Source organism: Cyclopterus lumpus, chromosome 10 (assembly GCF_009769545.1).
Source record: "Cyclopterus lumpus isolate fCycLum1 chromosome 10, fCycLum1.pri, whole genome shotgun sequence".
Lineage (NCBI taxonomy): Eukaryota > Metazoa > Chordata > Actinopteri > Perciformes > Cyclopteridae > Cyclopterus > Cyclopterus lumpus.
The window spans coordinates 15,574,284-15,597,597 of NC_046975.1; the positions used below are offsets into that span (position 1 = coordinate 15,574,284).

The window sequence follows — 23,314 nt, forward strand, 5'->3', positions numbered from 1 at the left end:
ATAATGATCAGGATTGAAGTTGGTTTAATGATTGAAAGTGGAAAAGGTAAATAACTTGATGGCTAGAATAGTTTTTAACACGGACAGAGACACTTTTTAAAGTGATGCACAAAAGTTAAGAAGGAAACGGTTACCAAAATACCAGTAGTGAAATAAATATTCAGGCTTTGTACTAAAATAAGTAGTACTTTAAAGTATCAAAAGCAGTTCTAATGCAGCATCATGACTATTTTTTCTATTTGCAGAAAACGGTTAAAATTGAATACACAAAGCTAAATATATTTATTTATTTTCTAAAAAAAAAATCAAAACATGCTTTGTCAAATGTAGGTAAATACGATCCAAGACTCACAAGATAAAGGGGGATAATGCAGCAACATACCCACTATACCAGAAAAATTGTACTTGAATCATGTGTGTAATGTGTGTTTTATGTCTGCGTGGTGTGTGTGTACTGTGGGGTGAAATACTGTAAAGCAGGTCCAGGGACATTATATAAAAAGGACATTTAAACTGAATCAAAGTTATGATTAAATAGATCTCACAAAGAAAGCCCTTGTCTTCAAAGTTAGGTGGCCAAAAATAAGCATTTGCCAGAGTTACTGTACATGAGACATTTTCTGTGTCACACTTTGTGGTTAAATCAGTGAAACATTTCATTAATAACCTCAACACGCGCTGCAGTTCAACAACGTCTACATATGTTTGGAGTTTACTGACAACCAAGTGTATAAAGGCAGGTGTACAAACACTCAACAAAATGTTTTCGCTCCAATAAGATTGGACTTGAAGTTATTAACTGCATCACGGTCACCTGACCAAATGAGAGGTTAACCAATATATAACGACTGGCTGAAACACTGCAGTCGCCACAGTGATATAAAGGCGAAATTGGGGTTTGGCACTTGATCCAGTTCCAATGGAGTCCGAAGAGAGAGAGGGAAGGATTTTCATTTTCAGAGATCGGACCTGCAAACACAGAAACATCTGTAAACTGAAAATAAGGCTACAACAAACAGTAAGTTGTTCCATAAAATATTGTAGGATATGTGAAGTAATATGCAAGTCATTGTTGAGGTATTTTAGTTACGAAATGTAATATAGTGTAACAATGCAACACATAGTAATGCTAAACAATGCAAGATGGTGTACTTTTTGGTGACACTTGGTGGTTACACTGTAAGGATTATCTATATTGTTTAGTGTGTATTCCCTGTACTTTGTTATGTGTGTACTCTGCATATTTGTTTCTTTGCTATTGTTTTTTCAAAACATTCCTGGAAAGAACTGAAATGGAAAAACACAGCTTCTAAATATGTAAATATTTGACCTTCATAGGAAATTATTACCTTTTCTGAAGTAAAAATATGTTTCTCTCAAGAAAAACAATACTGCAATAACTGCTACGCTGCATTCTTAATCATTCAACCTGTGTTTTAATCAGATAAGATAAAATCCTATGTGAAAATATGTTGGACTAAATGAGAAAACTATTTGTTATGGCCAAACTGGATTGACTGAAATACTCAATATAAATCGGAAGACTGAAAAAGGACATTTGACACAGGAACTTAAGACTAAATCAAAAAAATAGCTGACAAAAAGGTCAGAGATTTTGTACAGACAAAACGTTGAAAATAGACTATGAAGGATAAAATTGCCGGAATTGGGACGTAAAAAATGTTCGGCTTAAGAGTAAGGACCAAATCTAAATTAACTTCCAAAATTAGCTCAAAATACTTACAATGAAGAACATAAGGGCGCAAGAGGACCACGCAAGTGCCACATAATATCCGTCACTGCCGAACAATAAGCCACACAACACTGTGAAGATCATCCTAGAGGAGAAGCATGAAAAGATATTCAAAATATCCTTCAATATTTATAATGCAACTAACATGAGCAGAATTAAATATGGCATATTTACAAAAGTACTTTTTAACCACCGAGCTGAATCTGAATAAATATATTTACATCTTTGATTTAGCAGCTATAATACACAACAGGTTGAAGCTTTGTTGTAAAACTAACCCTCATATCATATTCATCTTAAGTATAACTTGACATTTACCCAACATATTTGTATCCACTGTAGGCAATGAGATCAAAGGTCGAGAGGTCGCTGTGTACCGTCAGCAGGTACAAACTCAACAACATCACCAAGACCTCGATGATGACCCACACGAGGGCGGTGCTGGCACACAGTCCAAGGACCTCTGGACTGAACCTTCACACAAAGACAATACACATTCCGTATTTAACATATTTGATACAAAACTAATTTACTTTCATCATTAGTCATAAACTAAATTAGATAAGGAAGAGTCATTCACCGTTTTTGAATGCCGAGGGCCATTCCAGCTAGTAAAATGTAGGTGATGAAAGCCATCGCTAAAAGACAAAAAGTACACCTAGAACATTAGATCACAAAATGATCTGCTTTTGATCATTTGGTTTTTATAGAAAACTTACTTGGTATGTAAAGATCTGGTGCATTTACATCCTGTCTTGGAGTCAGTGGAGTGTCCCTATGGTAACGAACTTCCCAATCCTACCATGAACACACAAGTACAGTACGAATCACAATGCTGACAAAACAAAACTATGTATGCAAATTATGTTTGGTGCTCTTTTCTTCAAGATAGAACAACAGCTTACATGAAACAATCAAATGAATCAAAGTCAAATCAATTAGGGGCAACAGCAATAGTAGATGATCATTAGAAGTAAGAATGGAGTTAACACAGAAATAAATATTCCACGTAAAGCTCAAATTCACATTGTGGGAAAAGTAAATCAAGATAAGTTTCTTCTTTAGTTTGACTTTGTCACCCTGGTCTTGTAAGGCGTGTTCGCACTCTGTGTTCATACATTATCAGGGCACAACATGTTTGATGTGGTGACTTGATTTACAATCTCAGTAAGATAAAGTGTGTGGGAATGAACTGAGCTTTTATATCCGCACTGGCAATCAGAGCATTCTCATGTTCATAAATAAAGCTGGAGTGGTGATGAAGTGGCTGGTTAAATTGTTTGCGTTGTTTCAATTGATAAGTATGTGAAAATATGATACATGGGGAAATTATCAAGCAGTTACGCATGCTATTGAATGTTTTGTATCTCCTTGTACATTGATGTAGGACAAAGTCTGATGGGTGGATGGCACTGATTACCTGATGCGTGTAAGGGAACATGAGGATCATGAGTTTCTTCAATACATATTTGGTGTCAACTGCAAAGAAGTATTTCAGCTTGTTCACAGACATGAATCTGCTAATCTGAAAAAAAAGGAAGCGCAAACATTAACTCTACAAAAGGAAAAGTGACATTCTGCCAAAGGGTAATTAATACAGTTGAGTCACAGCTAAACCGTGGGTGTATTAAAGCGAACAATCCAGTGGAACGACATTGGTTTCACCCCGACTACTAATAGGGCAAAGAGGCATTTCAGAGTAGTTGAAAAGCAGAAAGTATTAGACTGCTCCTGGAGAGTGGCTATGTCAATAAAAGAACCAATCTGTATGGTTCTCCATGTTGAAAATCCTAACATTACGAACTTGTTGAGTCACCTTTGTCACACTTACATGGATAAAAACATTAGATTTTCACAGTTGTACTGCAAATTACTATATTTGAGATGACTCCCGTTTGTACAATTTAACTCTCCATATCAACAGTCAGGCTCCGTCTTGCTTTGTATGCTTCGTCATACAGCTACAGCGAAACTTCAAAAACTTGTAAAAATGGTTCAGTTGGTTTGGGGTGCATTTAAATCTGAATTTACAAGAGATGCACAGATCGATTGACAGCCCAATCAGTCTCATTTATTACATGACTACAGCCACAGCCAAACACATACATGTCGCGCACACGGTGGCAGCTGTGGTACACAGTGCAGCCGAACAGTTCATACTTTGTAACACTAAGAAGTCCAAAAAAACTGGGACAGTTTGGATTTACTTATTATTTGTGGATGCTTTCATTTCATAGTTGTTGTTTTTTTTTAGAAAGACAGAACATCTGGATTGGTGCATTTTTAGTATTTACAATCGTCAATTTGAGATTTAATCCCCAAAGACACATTTTTGTGGCAGGTGTAAAGCTATTGTTAAAGTTAACCGTATTCATAGGTTACTGGATTAACGCCCCAATATGTAGCATATGTCATATATGAAGGAAACCGTAGTACATCCTGTTTTTTTCTCACCTCTTTGTTCACCATATCTTTTCCTTGGTTGGCTAATGAGGAGCCGTATACCATTGCAGCATTGGCCATTGGGTCAGCAAACATGTTGTTCGGCACAGCACCTCCTTGCATGTCATTTGAGGGTCCTGCCATATTGTACCCAGGAGTGTAGTAGCCTTGATTGTTCATTGCTGGTGCTACAGAGCTGGTGTCATCAAATAGGATAGAATCAGCTGTGGGGGGAGCTGCACGAGCCCTCGGTTTAGCTGTGAATGGATGGACACAACGGAGTAAATGAGGGGCATGTGAATATATACATCAAACACTTTATTTACATTTCATAGAGTTACTATCTAATTATCAGCTAAATGAAATAGGAACAGGCTGTGAAGGTTTACACTTAGTTGCCAGTTCATTAGGTACCTTAAGTTAAAACTAATGCAGTATAATACAAACTAATGCAGTTAATGCAATAAATCCTTCCCAAAATGCCCATACAAAAAAATTGTATGGGCATTTTGAAGGCTTGTGGTGCTGTTGAATTGTATTGCATCATACTGACATATGTTTCTAATGTGTTCTCCACCCCATGATAATCCAATAGCAGACTCACTATAACCCTCTTGCAAGTAGGATGCATGTAACTGGTGTATTAAACTGCATACATATAGGTATGAGATTACCAAATAAACTGTGATCATGTTTGTGTAGATCACCCGTTGAGCTCAAGTAAGAAAATAGGAAGTAGAAACCACGGACGGGTATTTTGCAAATATTTTACAAAATGAATAAGTGATGGTAACGCGGTGATCCATATTTCCACTTACTTGGTCTATACCCCTGATGTGGCAAGTCCATTGTGACGTTCGCTTCAAACAAAAACAATGACACGTTAGCTACGTTTCCGCTCCGCTGGTTAACTTACAGATATATTACACACTGTTATGTTATACCACAGCTAGCATTGAACATGGAATTAGTTAACGCGATATTAGTAAGAGGCTCACACCTGCTAGCTAACCTCTGTATAAACGTCTCCAACGGTCACCACTATGGCAGCCGGTTCATGCTAGCTAGCTAGTCCGGCCAGCTAAGTTAATATCACTCATATTGTTTAAGTAACACGTGGTGGTGCTACGCGTGTGAGAAACACACAATTAACAGTAACATGTAAAATGATCACACGGTTTGTCTGAGGGACAATGTAATGAAGTAAACAACGAGCACGAGAGCACTCACCTGCACAGCTAACGTTGTTAGCTCGCGACGTGGCTGCTGCTGAGGACCCTCCCATCCACTGCGGTTGGTCGACTTCACTTTGCCTGCGTGGCAGATCACGAAGACACGACTAACCACGAAAGTACAGCGTTTACTGCCGCTACTTACACGTGAGACTCTTAATTTACACTTATAACGTTGCTCCACTGCGTTTTAAGGAATTATGGTGCGCTTTTTGTTTTAATTGAACGGTACTCTTTTCAATGTACCTGGTGCATGTTATTATCTTTACATACTTTGCAGATGACATCATAAGCATATGTTATATTCATGAAACTTAACATAACATAAAATTACTAAACGCCGTTAGCATTAGCCCCAACTTTAACTTGTAATACTTTTGGTTGCAAATGTTTCCAACATTTTAATTACTATATTGAGTTATTTAGTTATACATTTAAGGAGTTTTACTTTCATCACCTCTATAGTGCTTCAAAATAAGAACCCTACTTACCTGAGTACATTAAACTGCTAATGTACCTTTGACATTTTTAATACCAAGTTAAATAATATTTCCCAAACCATTTGGATTATAGTAATTTGATATTATTTAAATGTTATTTCTTGATATTTACCTCACCAAACCATAACCTGGACACTGTTTTGTGTACAGGCATGTGCAAAACTGCACTGTACAATCTCTGGGTATAAAGATCAAGGTACTTAAGCATTAATTCACAAGGCAACACCCACAAAACCAAATAAACACAAGTGTGTGTCATGAGGATGCTTTTATGAGATGTGAATTATGTGTGGGATGGATGGACGTGTGGGTGGATGTGTGGGTGTAGAGGAGTGTTTGTAGGGTGAGTAAATGGTAATTCAATCTAAATGTCCTTCATCCGCTCTAGAACATTTAAAACTTTTATTGGGAACATTTGAATATACATACACTTAAAATGTTTTTTTTAAAGCACCCAAATGTGCATGTCTGATGAGCAGACATTTCCTAATCAAATAAGACATAACCGAAACCCCTGGTGGTTGAATGAATGTAATCTGGGGAAACATGTTGGGACATGTCAAAATTAGACACATGCAATTGTGGCATCATGCATTCCTGAAGCTGTAGTCATCTGACACTCACCTTTACCCCATATTCCCTTCATATGATACCATCAACCACATTGAAAATAAAACATCCTGCATGTGTGTCCTGTTTATGATAGGATGCAATTTGGTGAAATCTGAGACTCAGTGAGATGGGCCAATGAGCATCATGCAGTCTTTGTTAAGTTCCATGCTATTGGCAGTTTCAGTGTTTGGTCATTGTCTCGATTCTCATTCATAAATTATGAGGAGACAGAAGGCCACTACTCATAGATAAGGATGATTAATCTGCACTATTTTGTTCCCCCCAAAGAAGACTACAGATTGTCTTTCCAATTAACTTTAGCGAGAAGAATTAACTGTAATGTGAGACACTGGCGCATCAACAGCTAGAAGAAATCAACCATTGCCGGGAACTCTGTCCTTAGGGACTGCAAGGTCAGCAGCTGTTGTGATGGACTAAGCTTACGGAATCTACAGCATGCAGTTTTTTAATCTTTACTCGCAACTATTGTGCTTGCAAGTAAAAAACAGTGGTTAAAAAGGATGATGATATAAATGAGCAACTTTGTGGTAATGCACTGACTCATCTCCACAGGCATGTATACACATTGATGTGGTTTGTGAAGTGAGAGTGACTGCCAAAAACCTCAACACAATTAGGCACAGCATGGACACAGCTTAACCAACACTGTATAATCTATTTCATAAACGATCCTGAAGCATGATACAACCTGGAAATTCAGATTTACGATCAAAGAGTATCAGAGTATGATTTTTTTCCCCCTCTTGCTGTTGTTTTTTGTAAATATTACCTGACAGTTATGACATACATGGTGGAATTGACTTTATCTGTACTTTTCTGAATATATTTTATGGTCCATAATTTAACATTAACATACAGTATTAGTAAGGTTCACTGTTTATTTATTTATTAAGAATACAAAGTTTTTCATAATTTCTAGATATTTATGTTCTGAACTGGATCTGGAAATTTAAAGTTAAGTTACCTTGACATTTTTAAACATACTAATTTACTTAAGGATATTCATAAAATATTAATCAATTGCATTAAAACCTATAAAGTTTTAGAGTATATTTAAATTAATTTAATTTAATTGATTAATTTCACTTAGTAATTCTAAGTAGTATATGCCGTTGTACAAACTCACAAATGTTGTAAATTCTCCATAATCATTGGAAATGAAAAAACGGTATATTTGCCATAATAAAGACACAACTAATCTACTTTAGTTTTGTAATTTCATAAAGCTCAATTACAGTGAGAACAGTGATACACGTATGACAACTTTTCTAGTGTGATCCCTTTCCTCTTAGCTTGTTGAAATTGTTATGATTAATTTGTGTCCTTATCTCCAAAAAGTCCAGACAATATTTAAATAACAGTGAATAGGCTACAATTTAAATAACTGTTGTTTTTTAACGTAAGACAATACATTACATAAGTGACAGTACTTCCACTGTAGTAGGAAATTGTAGTCAACTACTGCATCAGAAGTGGTTTCAGTCTGAGGAATCCCGGGTGCTACGCTGAGGAGGAAACTCTCACCATATATGGTCAATGACGTCATGGCACGTGGTTTGATTCGTGAGAGGTTCCAGACGACAGTATTTCCCGTAAGTGCAGAGGGGCGTGGTGAACCTATAGTGCCGCTTTAAGAGTTTACAACTTCACAATCATTCCCAGTCGTTGGCTTCTAGATGTATGACTAACAACAAGAGGCTGCACTGAAAGTTGTTTTTGGAAGTTTTAAGGCGATTTGGAAAAAAAGCCACGCGATATTTCCTTCCTTGTCCCCCCTTGAAGACGCACCCGTTTGGACTCTACCGATTTACCGCAATAAGGTGGGTTTACCCAGAGTTTTGAATTGACACAACTGATTCAACCCGAAAGTACCGTTTTGGAAGGATTTATAACCACAGCCGGATCACATTTTACTTTAATTTAAAGGATGTATCGAAACTTTGGGAGAGGCAACCCGATGTACACAGGCAGCGTCTCTGCGTCAAACTCCCTGGGAACTCCCAATACTACAACTACACAACAGGAGCAGGTAGGTGTACCTTAATTAAAATAAGTGTGCTACAAATTATCTCCAGAGAGTTAGGGGGCCAAACATAATCTAAACTAAACTGAAAGAGTAAAACTCAAAGTTTTAAAAAGTTGAGGATTTCAAGCTTCAATAAAGTACTACTGTTAAACATATCATTTGTAACTTGTGTGTAGTTATACACGTTGGTTGTCATTCTGTAGATGTATGTAACCATGATAGGCTTGATCATCAGTTATGTTTTACATTCATTATTTTCCATTTAGACTTCAGAAACCATGTGTTTTGTTATTGAATACATGCTGTTACTTCCACTAACTTTATCTAATCAATGTTTTCAATCTATTTTTCCAGAAGTTTACAATGGCTGGCAGCAGTCAGTTTGTACCAAGCCTTAATGCCATCACAACCAACCAGGACCTCCAGTGGTTGGTCCAGCCCTCCCTCATGCATCCTCCGGGCCCTTCCCGATCTCCAGTACCCCCCTATCCAACCCTCTCAGGGGCACGGACTCTGGGTCCACCACCTTCCCATCTTCTCAGACCAGGAGTCATAAGAGCAGCAACAAACACTACTATTTCAACAAGGCGCAGGAACGATGACCATGTAAGAAAATAAATCAGAGATTCTGAAACTTTACAAATATATATACACAGATTTAGACACTGGTAAGTGTGGATTTATTGTGTGTCAGCCAGAAAGCAAAATTATAAAAAGTTATCTTCTGAGGCATATTTGCCTTGCTGGGGATTCAGATAGTGAAGGGTGGACAGGAGCTCAATCATTTCGTAACTAGTGTGTAATATCCTGTAATGCTCTCTGAGTCATTTCCTTTAGATTTACATATCAAGTGAAATCCATTTAGAAATGGGGGATGGACAATCTAAGACAATGTCGATTTTTTATTGAATACATTATCTAAATAAGTTTTGAAAAGGAAAATATTCTCACCAGAGTCCGACACACGCTGTTTATGTTCTTTGATGGTGTTTGCGTTGAGTCTTTGTTGACTCAGTGAAATGATCACCTGCGACACACTGTTTGCAAAGCAGAGCAATGTTATGTTCAAGAACACAATATCAGAGATGTTGAAGTGACCCAGTTCAACGCAACTTTGACCTTAAAAACCATCAGCATTTTCGGCACCACCACAAGTTTTTGGTTTCATCAGACACACGTTGGCACACATCCCGTTGTAATTTCATTATACAGGAAGTGGACTGTCATGTGACTCACAGGGGCAAGTCATGTTATGTGACTCACACCTGAGTCACCGCTGGAGTCTGAGTGTGAGTCATCACCCTCAAAGGGCGGGAAATATTTGATCAACAGCAATTATTCAGCAGGGTGCTGGATGAAGTCAGAGTTAGTTACAAAGGCACAAAAGCTCAGACATTTCAAGATCATTCAGCCACCATGATTGTGATGACTCAGTGCACACACATGGTGGTAGTATTTCACATGTGACATGTAGTCTAGGGTGGCGCCCCATATTGTCTCTCTGTACATTTAAGAGTTTTTTACTCAAAGCAAGGTTTCACAATCCAACTTTAGACCGTCATATCTGTTTAGAGTTTGACTCTCTGCGCCAGGCTAACTTATTTTATGTATTTTAATCTCCCCTTTCTCATCAAAGTTATCTCAGGAAGAGATGCAGAGACGTAGAATACGAAGGGAGAGGAATAAATTGGCTGCAGCAAAATGTCGCAATCGCCGTCGGGAGCTGACAGACACACTGCAAAGTGTAAGTGAACATTGTACAAATACAAAAGATTAATGATTGAAATACAAGACATTGGCATCAACAAGAGATGAGGGACTTAACACATATGTCTGTCTCTCTCTCTGCTTTCCACTGGTGTAGGAGACTGACCTGCTGGAGGATGAAAAGTCCAAATTACAGAAGGAAATAGCTGAATTACAAAAGCAGAGAGACAGGCTTGAGCTGGTCCTGGAGGCTCACCGTCCCATTTGTAAAATTGAGGACTCGGATTCAGATTCTGACCCAATCCCATCAACTTCCTCTTTGGGAGGCATCAAACTAGAGCCACGGGAGTTTAGCAGACCCGGACCCTCGACCAAACTGCCACCAAAGATGGAGAAGCCCAAACCAAAGATAACCATCCCCACCAAGCATGTGAAGTTGTCTGCCTCTACCACTGAATCCGATTCTCTCCACACCCCGGTTCTCACATCTACTCCCTCTCTCCTACCCTTCACAGCTGGTATGGTATTCACCTATCCCTCTGCCTCTTTAGACACTAGCGCCTCCATCACGTCCCATGCTACATTACACCAGGGAAACAACCACCAGTCTCAAGTCCCACAGCACTGTGGGATAGCTCATCGCCGCAGCAGCAGCAGTGGAGACCAATCGGATCACTCCCTGCACTCCCCGACCATCCTCACTCTGTGATTTACTGCTATCTCGTCCTGGCAAAACACTAATGTTAATTTCATCATGTGTGAAGAGGGAAATGAAAATGATAATTCAGCAGGATAAGAATGTTACTCTCTTTCAAGTATTGATATAAATATAAAGTCTTTATATTTCTAATTTTAAAAGATAGATAGAATGAGTTTGTTGGAGTTTCAAAACAAAGCATTGCACGCAGTGTTAAAGAATAATACAACTGTGATAACTATCTAATAATATATTAATAACGATAACTCAGTATAATATTGCATTTAACAACTTTTTACATTGTTACGTTATTATTACGTAACATTTGATGTACTTCCTCACCAAGGAAAATAGAGTACTTATAAGTAAATGGTCCTTATTTTTGTATGAATTTTTGTATGAAACCTAATATTGTCTATGCAAATATTTAACCACTAAGGCTGGGCCATAGGAGGTAATATAGATTGTATTACCACATATTTATTCTTGAGTATAATATATTTTTGCTAATGTTTTTATTGTATCTGACAGATGAACTGTTTTGGAGGGCAGTGCCTTACTTTAATCTCTTGTTAAAACGGTACTGCTAGACAATAAAGAGTAAATAACTTGTTCATGACTGTGGGAAATTTGTGGTGGTGTAATATTATTATTATTGTAAAAATTAAACACCAGGATATGATTAAACTTAACTGCATCTCAAAATCAACACATTCAACGCATTGAAAATGCTGTTGGACTGACAGGAGTGTTTGATTAGTCAACTGACAGAAGATTAATCTGCGGATATTTTGAGAATAATCAAGAAAAAATGAGAGGTGAATATTTTTCAGGTGGCAGTTTATCCAGTGTGAGGATGTGCTGCAGTGTTTTATATCATTGGTGTTGGTCGAAAGAAAAGACATAACCTTTGACCTAATTATAATGGCCATATTTCTCTCTCCTTTCTTACATTTGAGATAAAATGACTAATTGAGATAATTATATTAAATGAAAAAATTATCCCAACCCTTTTACTGACGCTTGTTAGAAGTGATTATACTGACATCAATGACTGCTCTATGCCCCTCAACCATGAACACTGTGTTCTCTGTTTCTCCATTTCCAAAAAATGAAACGAATCTCCTGCTAATACATAGATGGCTCAGAGGGAATTGGGTTGCTCTGCTAAAATGGGGTTGGAGAAAGAAATAGAGATGAGATGAGAGTCAGATTGAGAGGTCTAGAGCATGATGGAGAAAAAAAATCGGTGTGATTGCTGCTGTCAAAGGACGTCTGTGCATCGCTAAGTGGTTAAAAGCATTACTGCCCTCTTCAGCTTTCCGGACTGGGATCCAAAAATAAAACTGATGAACATCCATAAAGTCAGACTGTGTGACATGACAGGAGGATAAATCATTTGGTTGGTTTTGACACGAAGGTCAAAACAACAAGTGCAGAAATCATTCATTCTGTGTCATGTAAACGTGTAAATGTTTGTTTCTGCAAAGTCAAACACACAAAGAAAGGTCAGAACAGCACAAAGTGTCATACCCACTGTATTTAAAGCTCTTCAATGCACTACGAGCATAGCCCACCAATAAACAGCTAACAACAAAATAAATCTTTTCTAATCCATGTGCATTATCTATGATTTAAACTGAAATCGGTTAGTAGCCTAATGCTAGTTAATACAGATAAATCAAGATAAAGAAGGGTCAAAGTTAATGTAACGGGGTAAATACAAAGCATGAGTTACAGAAGACAAAGCTGACCGTCGTCAACTTAAACAAACTGTGATATGCTAATTAACATCAAGAACAATGTAAGAAAAATGTAATACAAGTGAATTTCAACAGCTTTGTTTGAATAGAATATAAATCATTAACACTTGTAGACCTTCCAGTTTGATACAAAGAGTTTCCAGTTGGATTTTTAAAAAAGTGACAGAACTTGTTCAGTTCAGCTCTGAGTGAGGTCCAAGGACATCTACCATGTCTCATCCCAAACCCTAACATGTGTGCTGGCTTTATACTCCGGCTCTAGCACATGTACATTATGCACAGCGGCCCCACCCACAGTAAACCTGAAGGGCCCACATCAGACTGGATAACAGGCCTGTACAAGTTGTGACAATCATCATGCACATATGGCACTCCAATCCTGTCCTGAGGAAGAGAGTGCATAAAATAGTACACATTATTGGGCATCTAGCAAAAGCAATTATCAAATAGTTTCATTTTTTTCTTTTATCACAACTCATCTATTTCAGTGCTATTGGAATTCAGTGGACTAAATATGGCTCAAAACTGGATTGAAATGAATCTTTAGATGTGATTTAAAGATCCATGATAACACTGTCCAGTGCAATAGAAAAAAGGCTTCTACCAGTGTAGGCTAGTCCAGTGCATGAGATAATTTTTTTTATGCGACCCATTCTTTTGGTCCCATTTCTTTTTTCAACAGACCATTGAAAAAGGAGTTTCCCAAAAACAGAGGACTCATTAGAAAACAAATACTGTAAAATGTGGATACATTATCATCTGGCAAACATCTATTAAATGTCTTTGTAAAGTCCTGAAAATGTCAATAGTGGTAGATTCTTTGTCAAGTCTAAACCTGGTGGCACACAACTATTTGCAGCATTCAGAAGGCCCTGATGCTTTTGCACCAAATTGATTTGTATAGTCTGACAAAGCTTCTGTATCTCCATTCTGTCCATCACATCACCCCTAGTCTACAGATTCCGTATTTGAGTGGGTGAAGCCCTGACTGCTGACATAAACCGGCCATCAGTCATCAGGTGAGCACACCAGATGGAGCTGGTCTGGGCTTCCCACGCTGCCTGTGCTTGAGCTTCCGTCCCCAAGGTCCCGGGCCACCATACAGGGAAGGTTGAGCTCGGTGGACCCTCCGGGGCTGGAGTCACTCCTACTGACACACTCCTCCTCCAGGACCAGACACAGCTCCTTTAGGTCCAAATTCTCCTTCACCAGTCCGTCCTGCATGCGCTCCAGGTCGGCGAGCTTTTTCAAGTAACCGCCCAGGTCCTCCCTCATCACTTTAGCAGCGTGATGCCCGAAAAGCTGCCATTCCCTGGCCAGCTTCTTCACTTTGAGTCGGTCGTCGTCAAGGAAGCAGCACAGGTCCCGCAGCTCCACGTTTTCCTCCTGCAGGCGCTGATTGATGACTTTCAGTTCCCTGATTTCGTGGAGATGTCCCTGCAGCTGTTTATTTACCTCTTTTATCAGCCGTCCTCGCTGGATGAGTGCTGATATTTTCTCCGACTCCTCTTTACGCAGCCGGCTCACCAGCTCCTCTTTGGAGCACGCCAGCAAATCCTCGTCAGACATCTTTGACAGCTCTCTATTTATTATCTCACCGTCGCTACCCATTTTTTTATATTTAAAAAAACCTACACCTAGAAGGTACCTGAGAATGAATTAAAAGCGCTGGTGTAGCTGGGTCCTTCACTGCTTAACACAGAGCCATCACATCCTCATCCTCTTGCTCGGCATACAGTGTTTTCCAGATGTCAGCCTATGCAATCACTACAGAACTGGAGGCCAAATCATGGCACATACATGTGATTTTCGTTGTTTTAGATGGCTTTCTCCAAGGCGCTGTGACTTACGCCCTAATTTGTGCTGAACCTAGTTCTCCGTAGATGATAATGAGGTCATGTAGCGCCGCGAACTAACATTAATGTCAATCTGTCATCTTCTCAACGGCAGACTGTGTTCTCAAAAGGCCTCCAGGAATACAACTGTCCTTATTTTACCTCCTCTCTCAGTATCTGACGGCAACGGCCGCCCCGTGGGCTCTTCGTCGGCCTTTATGTACAAAGAACCGGTCGATCCACGGAGGCTTAATCCAGCAGCCTTGTCGGATGCACACCCTGCAGATGTTGTATTTTTCACGTCGCTGGCATCGTCTCACCAGGCTGTGATCCGCTCGCCTCGGCTGAATGAACTCCGTTCCCCGGTGTCGATGAGTCCGTACGGTGCAGCGGCTTTCTGCCCCAATTCTTTACAAACGACTAATCTTTAGATAAAAACAAACAAACAAAACTAATTAAAATCCAATCTCGCATTTTATCCGCTCAAAATAAGTGCATCATCGCTGTTCATCCTCTGGGGCTGGTCTGTTACCACAACAATGTCCGCCTCCGCCACTTTCACGGCTGTGACTCCACCAAGCCGCGAGCTGCTCGTGAAGCTGGAGTATTACCGGAAACAGTCGTTGGCGCCTTCAAAATAAATGCATCAAACTTGTTACATATTTTAATGAAAATAGTGAGAATGCATTCTATTTCACTACAATGTAGATTTCGTACTCATCACCGTTGTTACTTTTATTTTAAGGTGTCTGAGTCTAGTTTGAATGCAATCATGTTCCTCAACAACATTCCTGTTATTTTGAATGCTTTTCCCCCGGAAGTTTCACTTTTTGCGATGACTGCTGTTTTGACACGTCGGTTAGACAGCGATCGGTGGTTTCCTCTGAGGCTCTTTGCATACCATATGCCTATGGCATAGTGAATGCTAACATAGAATCGAACAGCTCCGTGACGCTGGCCGTCTGAGCTATGAAAATCATCCAGATGTGAGGGGGAAGATCTGCTGCATGTGCTCTCAGAGGAACTTGTGCGCCCACATTTGGATTTAACTTTGACCATTATCATGCCATAAATCCAAAACAACATGGATATGCACACGTCTTGGAGGAAATGAGTAGGAAAGGTCTGGGCCTCTTGGGTTATCTGATCAGCTTGGTCTCATAATCCTCAAAAATGAAAGACTATGACCAGATCTTAGCTCTGCCCAAACCTTTGCAAACCATAGAAAGCACATCAATAGGCCCTTCATGCCTTTAAAGTTCACTAAAAATAAAGATGTACAGTACAGTGCAGATGTATCATGAGTGACTTCTGGTTACTCTTTTCTTTTCAAAGAACATTGGCAGAAAGTGTGACTGCAGGCTTTTTTCCATGGGTTTATGCTGAGGCATTCAGCCACATCCTTCCGCCCTCTGTCCCACCTCCATTGTTTAGCTGAGGCCATAACAATGTAGGGTGTTAGCCATGCAAGAGGGAGCTGGGGATGGAATCAGGGTGTCATGTGGGGTTAGAAGTGAGAGTGTTGATTTGCAGCGAGAGATCCGACAAAAAAGACATGTTGACTGAGTCATTTTCCCTTATGTTGTGATTTTGAAGGACACATGCAGAAACACCAAAAGGGAGGGCGAGGAGAGGATTTGCAGGGATTTATTTAGATTAATCGCCGGAGGAAAAGAGAGCAGATTGTGAACACGCAGCAAGCACGGCACGGGCCTTGTGCTCACACAGATCTCGGCTCGAACACATTTTAAAATAACTTAAGAGCACAAATGGAAGGGCAGAAATGGGCTACTGCCTGGCTGACAGATGTACATTATCCTTCATATAGTTTGATTTTCTTCTGGCCATTGATGGCTTTCTTACTTAAAATGAATGGTTGCCAACAGGATTAAACACAGGCCAACTTTGTGGTTCAGAGCAGTAGACAGGTCGTTATGGGTTCTGGGTAAACACATGTTGTCATATTGCTAGGAATGGCAAGACACCCTCAGCTTTAGGTTTGGGTTTAGAAGTGGGACGATGAACAAAGGGGAATGAAACAAAACATAGCATCATGATTAAAGTGGTTGTCATCCTTTAAGTGGTGTTATGACAAATTATCCCTCAAATACACCAAATTCAAATCAATTTAATTTCGTAGAAACCAACAAAACGCTGTCCATTCCTGTTTTCATCAGTGATTAATGTCTAATTATTAAATTGTCTACACACCACCTTTTTCTTCTGCAGCCATATATTACTTGGTTCGAAAAACAGTGTGTCTTTGTATTTTAACCTTAAGGACAAAGACAAAATAATGGCCTATTTTTATTATGACGCATAATTTAGGAGCGTTATCATATCGGGATTGTGACACATTTTAACTCCGAAGGATGAGCCGTGTAGTCTGCTTGCCTCTAAGGCAAAGCAGACGTCAAGCACTGGTTCGAGTGCTTAGAGTCTAAGCTGTGACTGAAGCACTCGAACCAGCTGAACAGTCGGCAACAATCGAACGCACAGAATCGTCTCTGTGTTCGAATTGGGACGTTCGGTTTTACAATGTAGCCAATCAAAGAGAACATAAAGCGGAAAAGAACGTAGATAATAAGATTGTGGAAGCCGTACAGATAGTAGATCATTACGAAGCTCTGACAAAGGAACTACCAAAGACTGACAAAAAACGGAGTAAAAATGACTCTACCACTAAGATAGTTTCAAAATAAAGGCATCATTTCTCCAAATGGGTTAAATTACAAAAAGCTCAAATTGAAAACACACAACCCATGCATTAGGATCATCAGGCTCCACATCACCAACATCCACATCCATGTGCTCGGATGTGGATTTTGGTAGGATATTAACTATAAACTACTGTATGCGAGAACACTTCCTCTGATCTGCACTGTAACAATATCTTACAATTTACATATAAGATATATTGCCACCTAAAATTAAGATTACAACATAACACATTCAATAACAAAAGGCGAGTCAATTTGTTTGGAGAAGATGTCATAAAATAGACATTTACATCAACACGTTTCCGGTGCCGTTAAGAAACCGGAAGTCCGTTTAGCACAACTGCGGTTGTTGACACCGAGCATCCATAGCAATACATTACGCTGCCATTTGGTAGACGATCGTGTTTCAAACCACGTGCGCTAACGTTCATTTTATCTCAGTTGATCGTGTTGTTGTCTGGTTGCCGGTTAAGTCTCCGCTGAAGCTGCTCGCATAGCTCGGAGAAAAAGCCAGCCTTTAATGGAGGGAGTTTGCTAGGCGGCCATGGCAAGAGGGTTTAAGTTCAGCCAATATAATTTCACCGGTTACTTTACTTTTCAGCTTTGATTGCAGTTCGGTGCTTGAAACGGGTCGGGGCAACACTCATACCAAGGTATAGTGTGTGTTTGGTACTTCAAGCGTCGTTGAGATAATCCGACAGCTGATTGATGATGGCTAACGTTACTGATGCTAAACTAAACATCTCCTGACCCACTTGCTTTTACTTTTCTACCACCACGCAGATGACAATGGAGCTGGATGTGTTCGTGGGTAACACCACCATCATGGACGAGGAGGTGTACCAGCTCTGGTTGGATGGATACACGGGTATGAGTCAGATTTGTGGTTCTCCAGATCACAATGTACTCCAGCAGACTGTCAACATACTGATGAGTAGATGTGCTTCTACATAGTCCTGGTTTGTTGGAGTTATCTTACAAAGATGCACACAATGAGGGTTTTATTGTATTATCACTGATCGTATAATACAAATGCAGTGGTTCCAAATCTGGTGGTCAGGACCAGCCAAGGGGTCAAAAGAATCATCGGAGGGGTCGTAAATTGAATAAACTAAAGATTAGAAACCGCTAATGTGCTAAAGGTTTGACAAGATTGGAAAACACATCACGAAAGCTACAATAAGCTGCACACATATTGCAACATTTATATATATCCACATCCTGCACATTAGAAGAAACCCATGTAAAGTGTATAGTGCTGCTGTTTATTCACACCAGCAGCTTTGTTAGTACAGGTTATTACACATAACCACAGCCACGAATGGATCACCAAGCTTGTCTGATTTATCCAACAGTGAACGATGCAGTGAAGGTACGAATGGATGGAGGAGTGATGGAGGAGTGTGAGGCGAGTGCAGATGTTCTGCTGAGTGACACCATGGACCAGTACAGGACTTTCCAGATGTGTGAGCGTCTGCTGCACAGTCCATCCAAACTAGGCAACCAGCTACTGTTCCAGATCCCACCTCATCGACAAGCCATGCTCATAGAGAGGTGCAGTAATGATGCTCTAATGTTGACACCTTACATTTTATGATGTGTTTGCAGTATCTGAGTGTATATGACACATCTTATCGTCAACATTTAATCAAGATGTATGTCATTTTCCATCTTTGAAATAGGCCCCTTCCTTGAACTAGCTTATTCCTCTCTCAAGGCAGATATTACAACAACATGTATTTTTGATTAAACACCACTACTTTATTCTTGTTTGCTGACATAATAAATGAGAATACATTCTGGCAATTATATTTCCATGTTTAGATATTACACCTTCGATGATGCATTTGTCCGTGAGGTGCTGGGAAAGAAACTCTCCAAAGGAACCAAGAAAGACTTGGATGATATTGGAGCCAAGACAGGTGTGACACTGAAGAGCTGCAGACGACAGGTAAGAGCAACACCACAAAGACTGTTTGTCTGTGTTTTCAGTTTTTAAATAATTACTACTCACTATTTATCAGAGGAGTCTTCAGCAGTTAAAACAAGTATTGATATATTTTTCTTGTGAAACCACCTTTTGTGCTTCATGGTCCAACTATGAATTTCAGTTATTTGTCATTTAAAATGTGTTTTTAAATGTTAGTGACAAGCTGAATTCTTGACCCTTCTAATATTTTAGATTAACATCTTTCATTGTCTGAAGTATATACTTTGTGCAGATTTTATACATGTGGTCATGTTGTTGTACATTTAGTAACTATCATGCATCATTTGTTTAATTTCAGTTTGACAACTTCAAACGTGTTTTTAAAGTTGTGGAAGAGCTGAAGGGACCCCTGGTGGAGAACATCCGTCACCACTTTCTGCTTTCTGACAAGCTTGCGAGGTAATCCGTGTGAAGAGCAGCGCTCACACCTCCCTGACTGCCTCTGTGTTGTTGTAGTTATGAGGAATTACTACATGGGTTTATATTTTTAGCTGACTCTAACAAAACCTCTTCTGTGAAGGCTAGTATTCAGGGTTATTTAAACTAGTGAAAACATCAAAGTTCTGTCTATGTATATATTTGTTAGCCTCTATAATACCTCTTTTGCTTATTTCAGGGATTATGCTGCCATTGTTTTCTTTGCCAACAATCGCTTTGAGACGGGGAAAAGAAAGCTGCAATATCTCACATTCCAGGACTTTGCTTTCTGTGCTGGGCAGCTTATCAGCAACTGGACTGTTGGGGCTGTTGGTGAGCCATCAGTCTTGTTTCCTTCATTCGTTTGCTGCCACTTTTATCTGAGATATGAAAGACATTTTATTCAGTTATGTAACAAATAAATTAATGTAACTATCTAAATGTGTCTTAGTTTGAGGTTTACAGATTGATACAACATTTAAAGTAAATCCAACAAAAATAGAAAAAAAACATTTTAAAACTGAGACTAAATATATAGAGGACTTTAAAGACATGTCTCACGTAAGAACAATAGGTATGCTGTCAATGTTGGCTATTACGAATAAGGAACATTTAGAGCAGTGCCTCTGTCAGTGAGGCCAGCTGACCACCAGAGGTCCTTCAGGTTTTGCAGATGCTATTACAGTGAAGATGAAATTAAAATGTGTAAAGTGAACAATGTTAATTGGGAACCAGTCTGGTAATAATTGTCAGAAAAAGGAATAAGCAGTGATGATAGTTGAAAGAAAAACCCCTCTTTTGAACATATTTGACAGTGTCTGACTTTGTAGATAACATGGTGGAAGACATGGACGTGGATCTCGATAAAGAGTTTTTACAAGAGCTGAAAGAACTTAAGGTTTTAATCACAGACAAAGATCTGCTGGATCAACACAAAAGGTAACAGAAACATGAAGAAAAATCAAAACGTTTTTTTCCTTTTTTTGAATTTTGAATGGGCATTTAATTAGACTTTTATACACACTTATTATTACACACGTATTGGCAATTTCTCTTTTTCCTTTCGCCCCTCTCTTTTTAGTTTGGTCTGTACAGCTCTCAGAGGAAAGACTAAAGCTTTTAATGAGATGGAGACTAATTTTAAGGTGAGAGAAATACCAACCTCAGAATATCGGAAATGTAACCAGTCAGTAACTTCTACAGTGAAAGGAAATAATAGTTTTTCAATTCAATTATTTTCTTGTAGAATCTATCCAGAGGCCTTGTCAACATTGCCGCAAAGTTAACCAACACAAAGGATGTCAGAGATTTCTTCATTGATCTTGTGGAGAAGGTGTGTCCTTCTACAAAATGTATTTTTTATCTTTATGTGTTTGACGCAAAGACAGATCATTCAACTCGTATTTCTGAGTCCAGTCTTGAAGTCTGCCTTGGAGACTGTGTGATGTAACATCTCCTCCCCTCTTTTTTTCTCCCCCAGTTTATTGAGCCGTGTCGTTCCGACCGATGGACAGCTGCGGACATTAGACTCTACCTTACTCACTACAACAACTCTGCACACATACTTGACACATTCAAGTGAGTTCATGTGCTTTTATTCTGTAAAGCGTATTAACCTTGCCTGGACTATTAATTCCTCAGGGGCTGAAAAATACAGCCATCATTTTGTAAAGCTCTTTGAGAAAACTAATCAATAACCAAATAATATATGTACTTTGACACTCATCAAAGCTTCTCAAGCATAAAGTTGTGTTTTAAATCCTCTCTAATATTAACGTCTCAGCTTCACCAGTGGGTGTCACCCTATTTCGCCCCTGATTTCTCAAACTGTAGTTACCTTGTTTCTCATGCAAACACTCTGGAATGTAGTTAAGGGTTTACACAGCCCTGCACCACTACATGTTTAACAAAGAGATATTCATAAAAAGAAACAGAAAACCCACCCCCCACATATTACACTGAGTGGACAAAGATTGCCTCATTCATTTACTCTCACAGATTTCACAATTACAGTTTGTCATGAGTCTTGCATTACTCTTAGCTCTATTTACTTACAGTTTGCTCTCTTTCTGTCTCTCTGCTTTTTGCCCCTCAGACATCAGGTTGTGTGGGACAGATACATGGGCGTTGTCAAAAGCTGTATCTTCAAAATGTATCACGACTGAAGCAGTTTCTTCGCAGCTCACCCCTCATTTCTCGACGCTTCTCCCTCTTTGGTTTTCTGCCCCCCCCCCTACAAAGCCATTATCTTAACCCTTCGGTTTGTTTCGTTTAGTCAGCGGTGATTAATTAAGCCCCATTATTGCACCTATAACGTCTGTGCAGTGTCTGTACATTTTGTTTGTAAATAAAATGAACATATTTACATCAAAATGTCACTGTTTTGTGTTGTCATTTTATCTGCGGTGTTATATGGTGGAGTTGTTATCTTTAACCCATTCCAGGGACAAGGTTTACTGAAAAACTGTAAATCATAACACAAAAGTGAAGAGGGCAGATTGGTAAAGCCCTGCTCCGTCAATCTAAACTGTATTAGTGTTTTAGAATTTAATATGGCCAGCAGACCGCATGTGTCATGTACCAAGACCTCTTCCAGTGTGTGTGGTCATGGGAATAAGGGACCAGCCAGGGGGGCACAGTTGGTCCAGGTAGGGGGTTGTCAGTGTGACTTAACAGCATCTCCCATAATGACAGCTGCCATCTCTGCCACCACCCAGAAAGAAAGGACAGATAAACAATCTTGGGCTAAGTAAAGGTTATTTTGAACCAAAGGTTTACTGAGAAAAAAAATAAAAACACGAGGAGAAAGAAAAGTATTGCTCCTACAATGTTAAAAAGTAGCACGAATGTGCACTCTAAAACTATAAAGATTAGTATCTCTATGAAAGAATATTAGCTATAAACTTTAATGCATGCAGTCATTTTGTAATGGGCTTGACTTTAAGGAGTCAGACTCAAATTTATAAAAAGTGGATTAAGCAACATCCCAACGCAAAGCAAAGCAGACAAAATACGACTGAATGCAGTAATGGATTAGTCATGTACAAGCAGAGTACCAGCAAAGCTGGTCAAGAATAATGATAGTATTTTATTTTCTCCATTTCATCCCATAAAGCGTCTCCAGTTTATTCTGAGAAAAAAGCTGACAAATTTTCCGAATAAGTCTCCACTTTGTTTCTCTTCCACTCTCTAATTTTTGTCCACATTCCATTAACTTCTCTCTCCACGGCTATAAATATCCTGCATGTCAGATTGGACGAGAGCGAAGGCCTTAGTCGCTTTATGGAAAAAAAAAAAAAAAGAGTAAAAGATGGGGGAGGTAAGTATAGATAGATGGGGGGTAAATGGGGAAAAGGAGGGAAGAAAGGGTGGGAGAGCTTGGGGCTTTTGCGGGGGTTTAGTTTAAATGAAACCAGGTGTGTTGTGGGACCAGTAAGAGGGGGCATTGGGTAAGAAGATGGGGGGGCAAGTGTGTGAATCTGTAAGTTGTTGTTCGGCCTGAGATTTGGACAGATTTGGAATTTTGGTATTCGGGCCGCAGACCAGGAATTTGCATCCTGGGGGGTCAGGGAGAGGGGGTTTGGAGAGTGGAAGATGGC

At 39.4% G+C, this 23,314-nt stretch overlaps 4 protein-coding genes across 8 annotated transcripts; 2 read left to right on the plus strand and 2 right to left on the minus strand.

Moving 5' to 3' along the window:
- Nucleotides 1–7: 7 nt before the first annotated feature.
- yif1a (Yip1 interacting factor homolog A (S. cerevisiae)) lies at nucleotides 8–9,752 on the minus strand. Of its 4 annotated transcripts, none has more exons than XM_034542836.1 (10): nucleotides 9,538–9,752; nucleotides 5,426–5,508; nucleotides 5,014–5,055; nucleotides 4,208–4,452; nucleotides 3,174–3,278; nucleotides 2,473–2,551; nucleotides 2,334–2,391; nucleotides 2,072–2,227; nucleotides 1,745–1,838; nucleotides 8–969 (listed from the first exon to the last, which is right to left on the minus strand). In XM_034542836.1, exons 2-10 carry the CDS (start codon nucleotides 5,478–5,480, stop codon nucleotides 811–813), a joined length of 993 nt encoding a protein of 330 aa, XP_034398727.1. In that variant the 5' UTR covers nucleotides 5,481–5,508; nucleotides 9,538–9,752; the 3' UTR covers nucleotides 8–810. The 4 variants fall into 4 exon arrangements, with proteins under 4 accessions (XP_034398727.1, XP_034398724.1, XP_034398725.1 ...); XM_034542833.1 differs by lacking the exon at nucleotides 9,538–9,752 and adding an exon at nucleotides 7,991–8,106; XM_034542834.1 differs by lacking the exon at nucleotides 9,538–9,752 and adding an exon at nucleotides 7,977–7,993.
- Nucleotides 8,269–11,606, plus strand: fosl1a (FOS like 1, AP-1 transcription factor subunit a). Its single transcript, XM_034542838.1, has 5 exons — nucleotides 8,269–8,380; nucleotides 8,487–8,589; nucleotides 8,941–9,192; nucleotides 10,223–10,330; nucleotides 10,451–11,606. The coding sequence occupies exons 2-5, from the start codon at nucleotides 8,488–8,490 to the stop codon at nucleotides 11,000–11,002; spliced, it is 1,014 nt and encodes a 337-aa protein (XP_034398729.1). The 5' UTR covers nucleotides 8,269–8,380; nucleotide 8,487; the 3' UTR covers nucleotides 11,003–11,606.
- Nucleotides 11,607–12,512: 906 nt separating this feature from the next.
- Nucleotides 12,513–15,177, minus strand: ccdc85b (coiled-coil domain containing 85B). Its single transcript, XM_034542839.1, has one exon. The coding sequence runs from the start codon at nucleotides 14,362–14,364 to the stop codon at nucleotides 13,762–13,764; it is 603 nt and encodes a 200-aa protein (XP_034398730.1). The 5' UTR covers nucleotides 14,365–15,177; the 3' UTR covers nucleotides 12,513–13,761.
- Nucleotides 15,178–17,618: 2,441 nt separating this feature from the next.
- Nucleotides 17,619–22,079, plus strand: fibpa (fibroblast growth factor (acidic) intracellular binding protein a). Of its 2 annotated transcripts, none has more exons than XM_034544092.1 (11): nucleotides 17,619–17,961; nucleotides 18,092–18,176; nucleotides 18,664–18,862; nucleotides 19,133–19,259; nucleotides 19,597–19,697; nucleotides 19,915–20,048; nucleotides 20,546–20,654; nucleotides 20,797–20,860; nucleotides 20,962–21,048; nucleotides 21,196–21,293; nucleotides 21,811–22,079. In XM_034544092.1, exons 2-11 carry the CDS (start codon nucleotides 18,092–18,094, stop codon nucleotides 21,878–21,880), a joined length of 1,074 nt encoding a protein of 357 aa, XP_034399983.1. In that variant the 5' UTR covers nucleotides 17,619–17,961; the 3' UTR covers nucleotides 21,881–22,079. The 2 variants fall into 2 exon arrangements, with proteins under 2 accessions (XP_034399983.1, XP_034399982.1); XM_034544091.1 differs by having other exon boundaries at nucleotides 20,531–20,654; nucleotides 21,811–22,061.
- The last annotated feature ends 1,235 nt before the right edge of the window (nucleotides 22,080–23,314 follow it).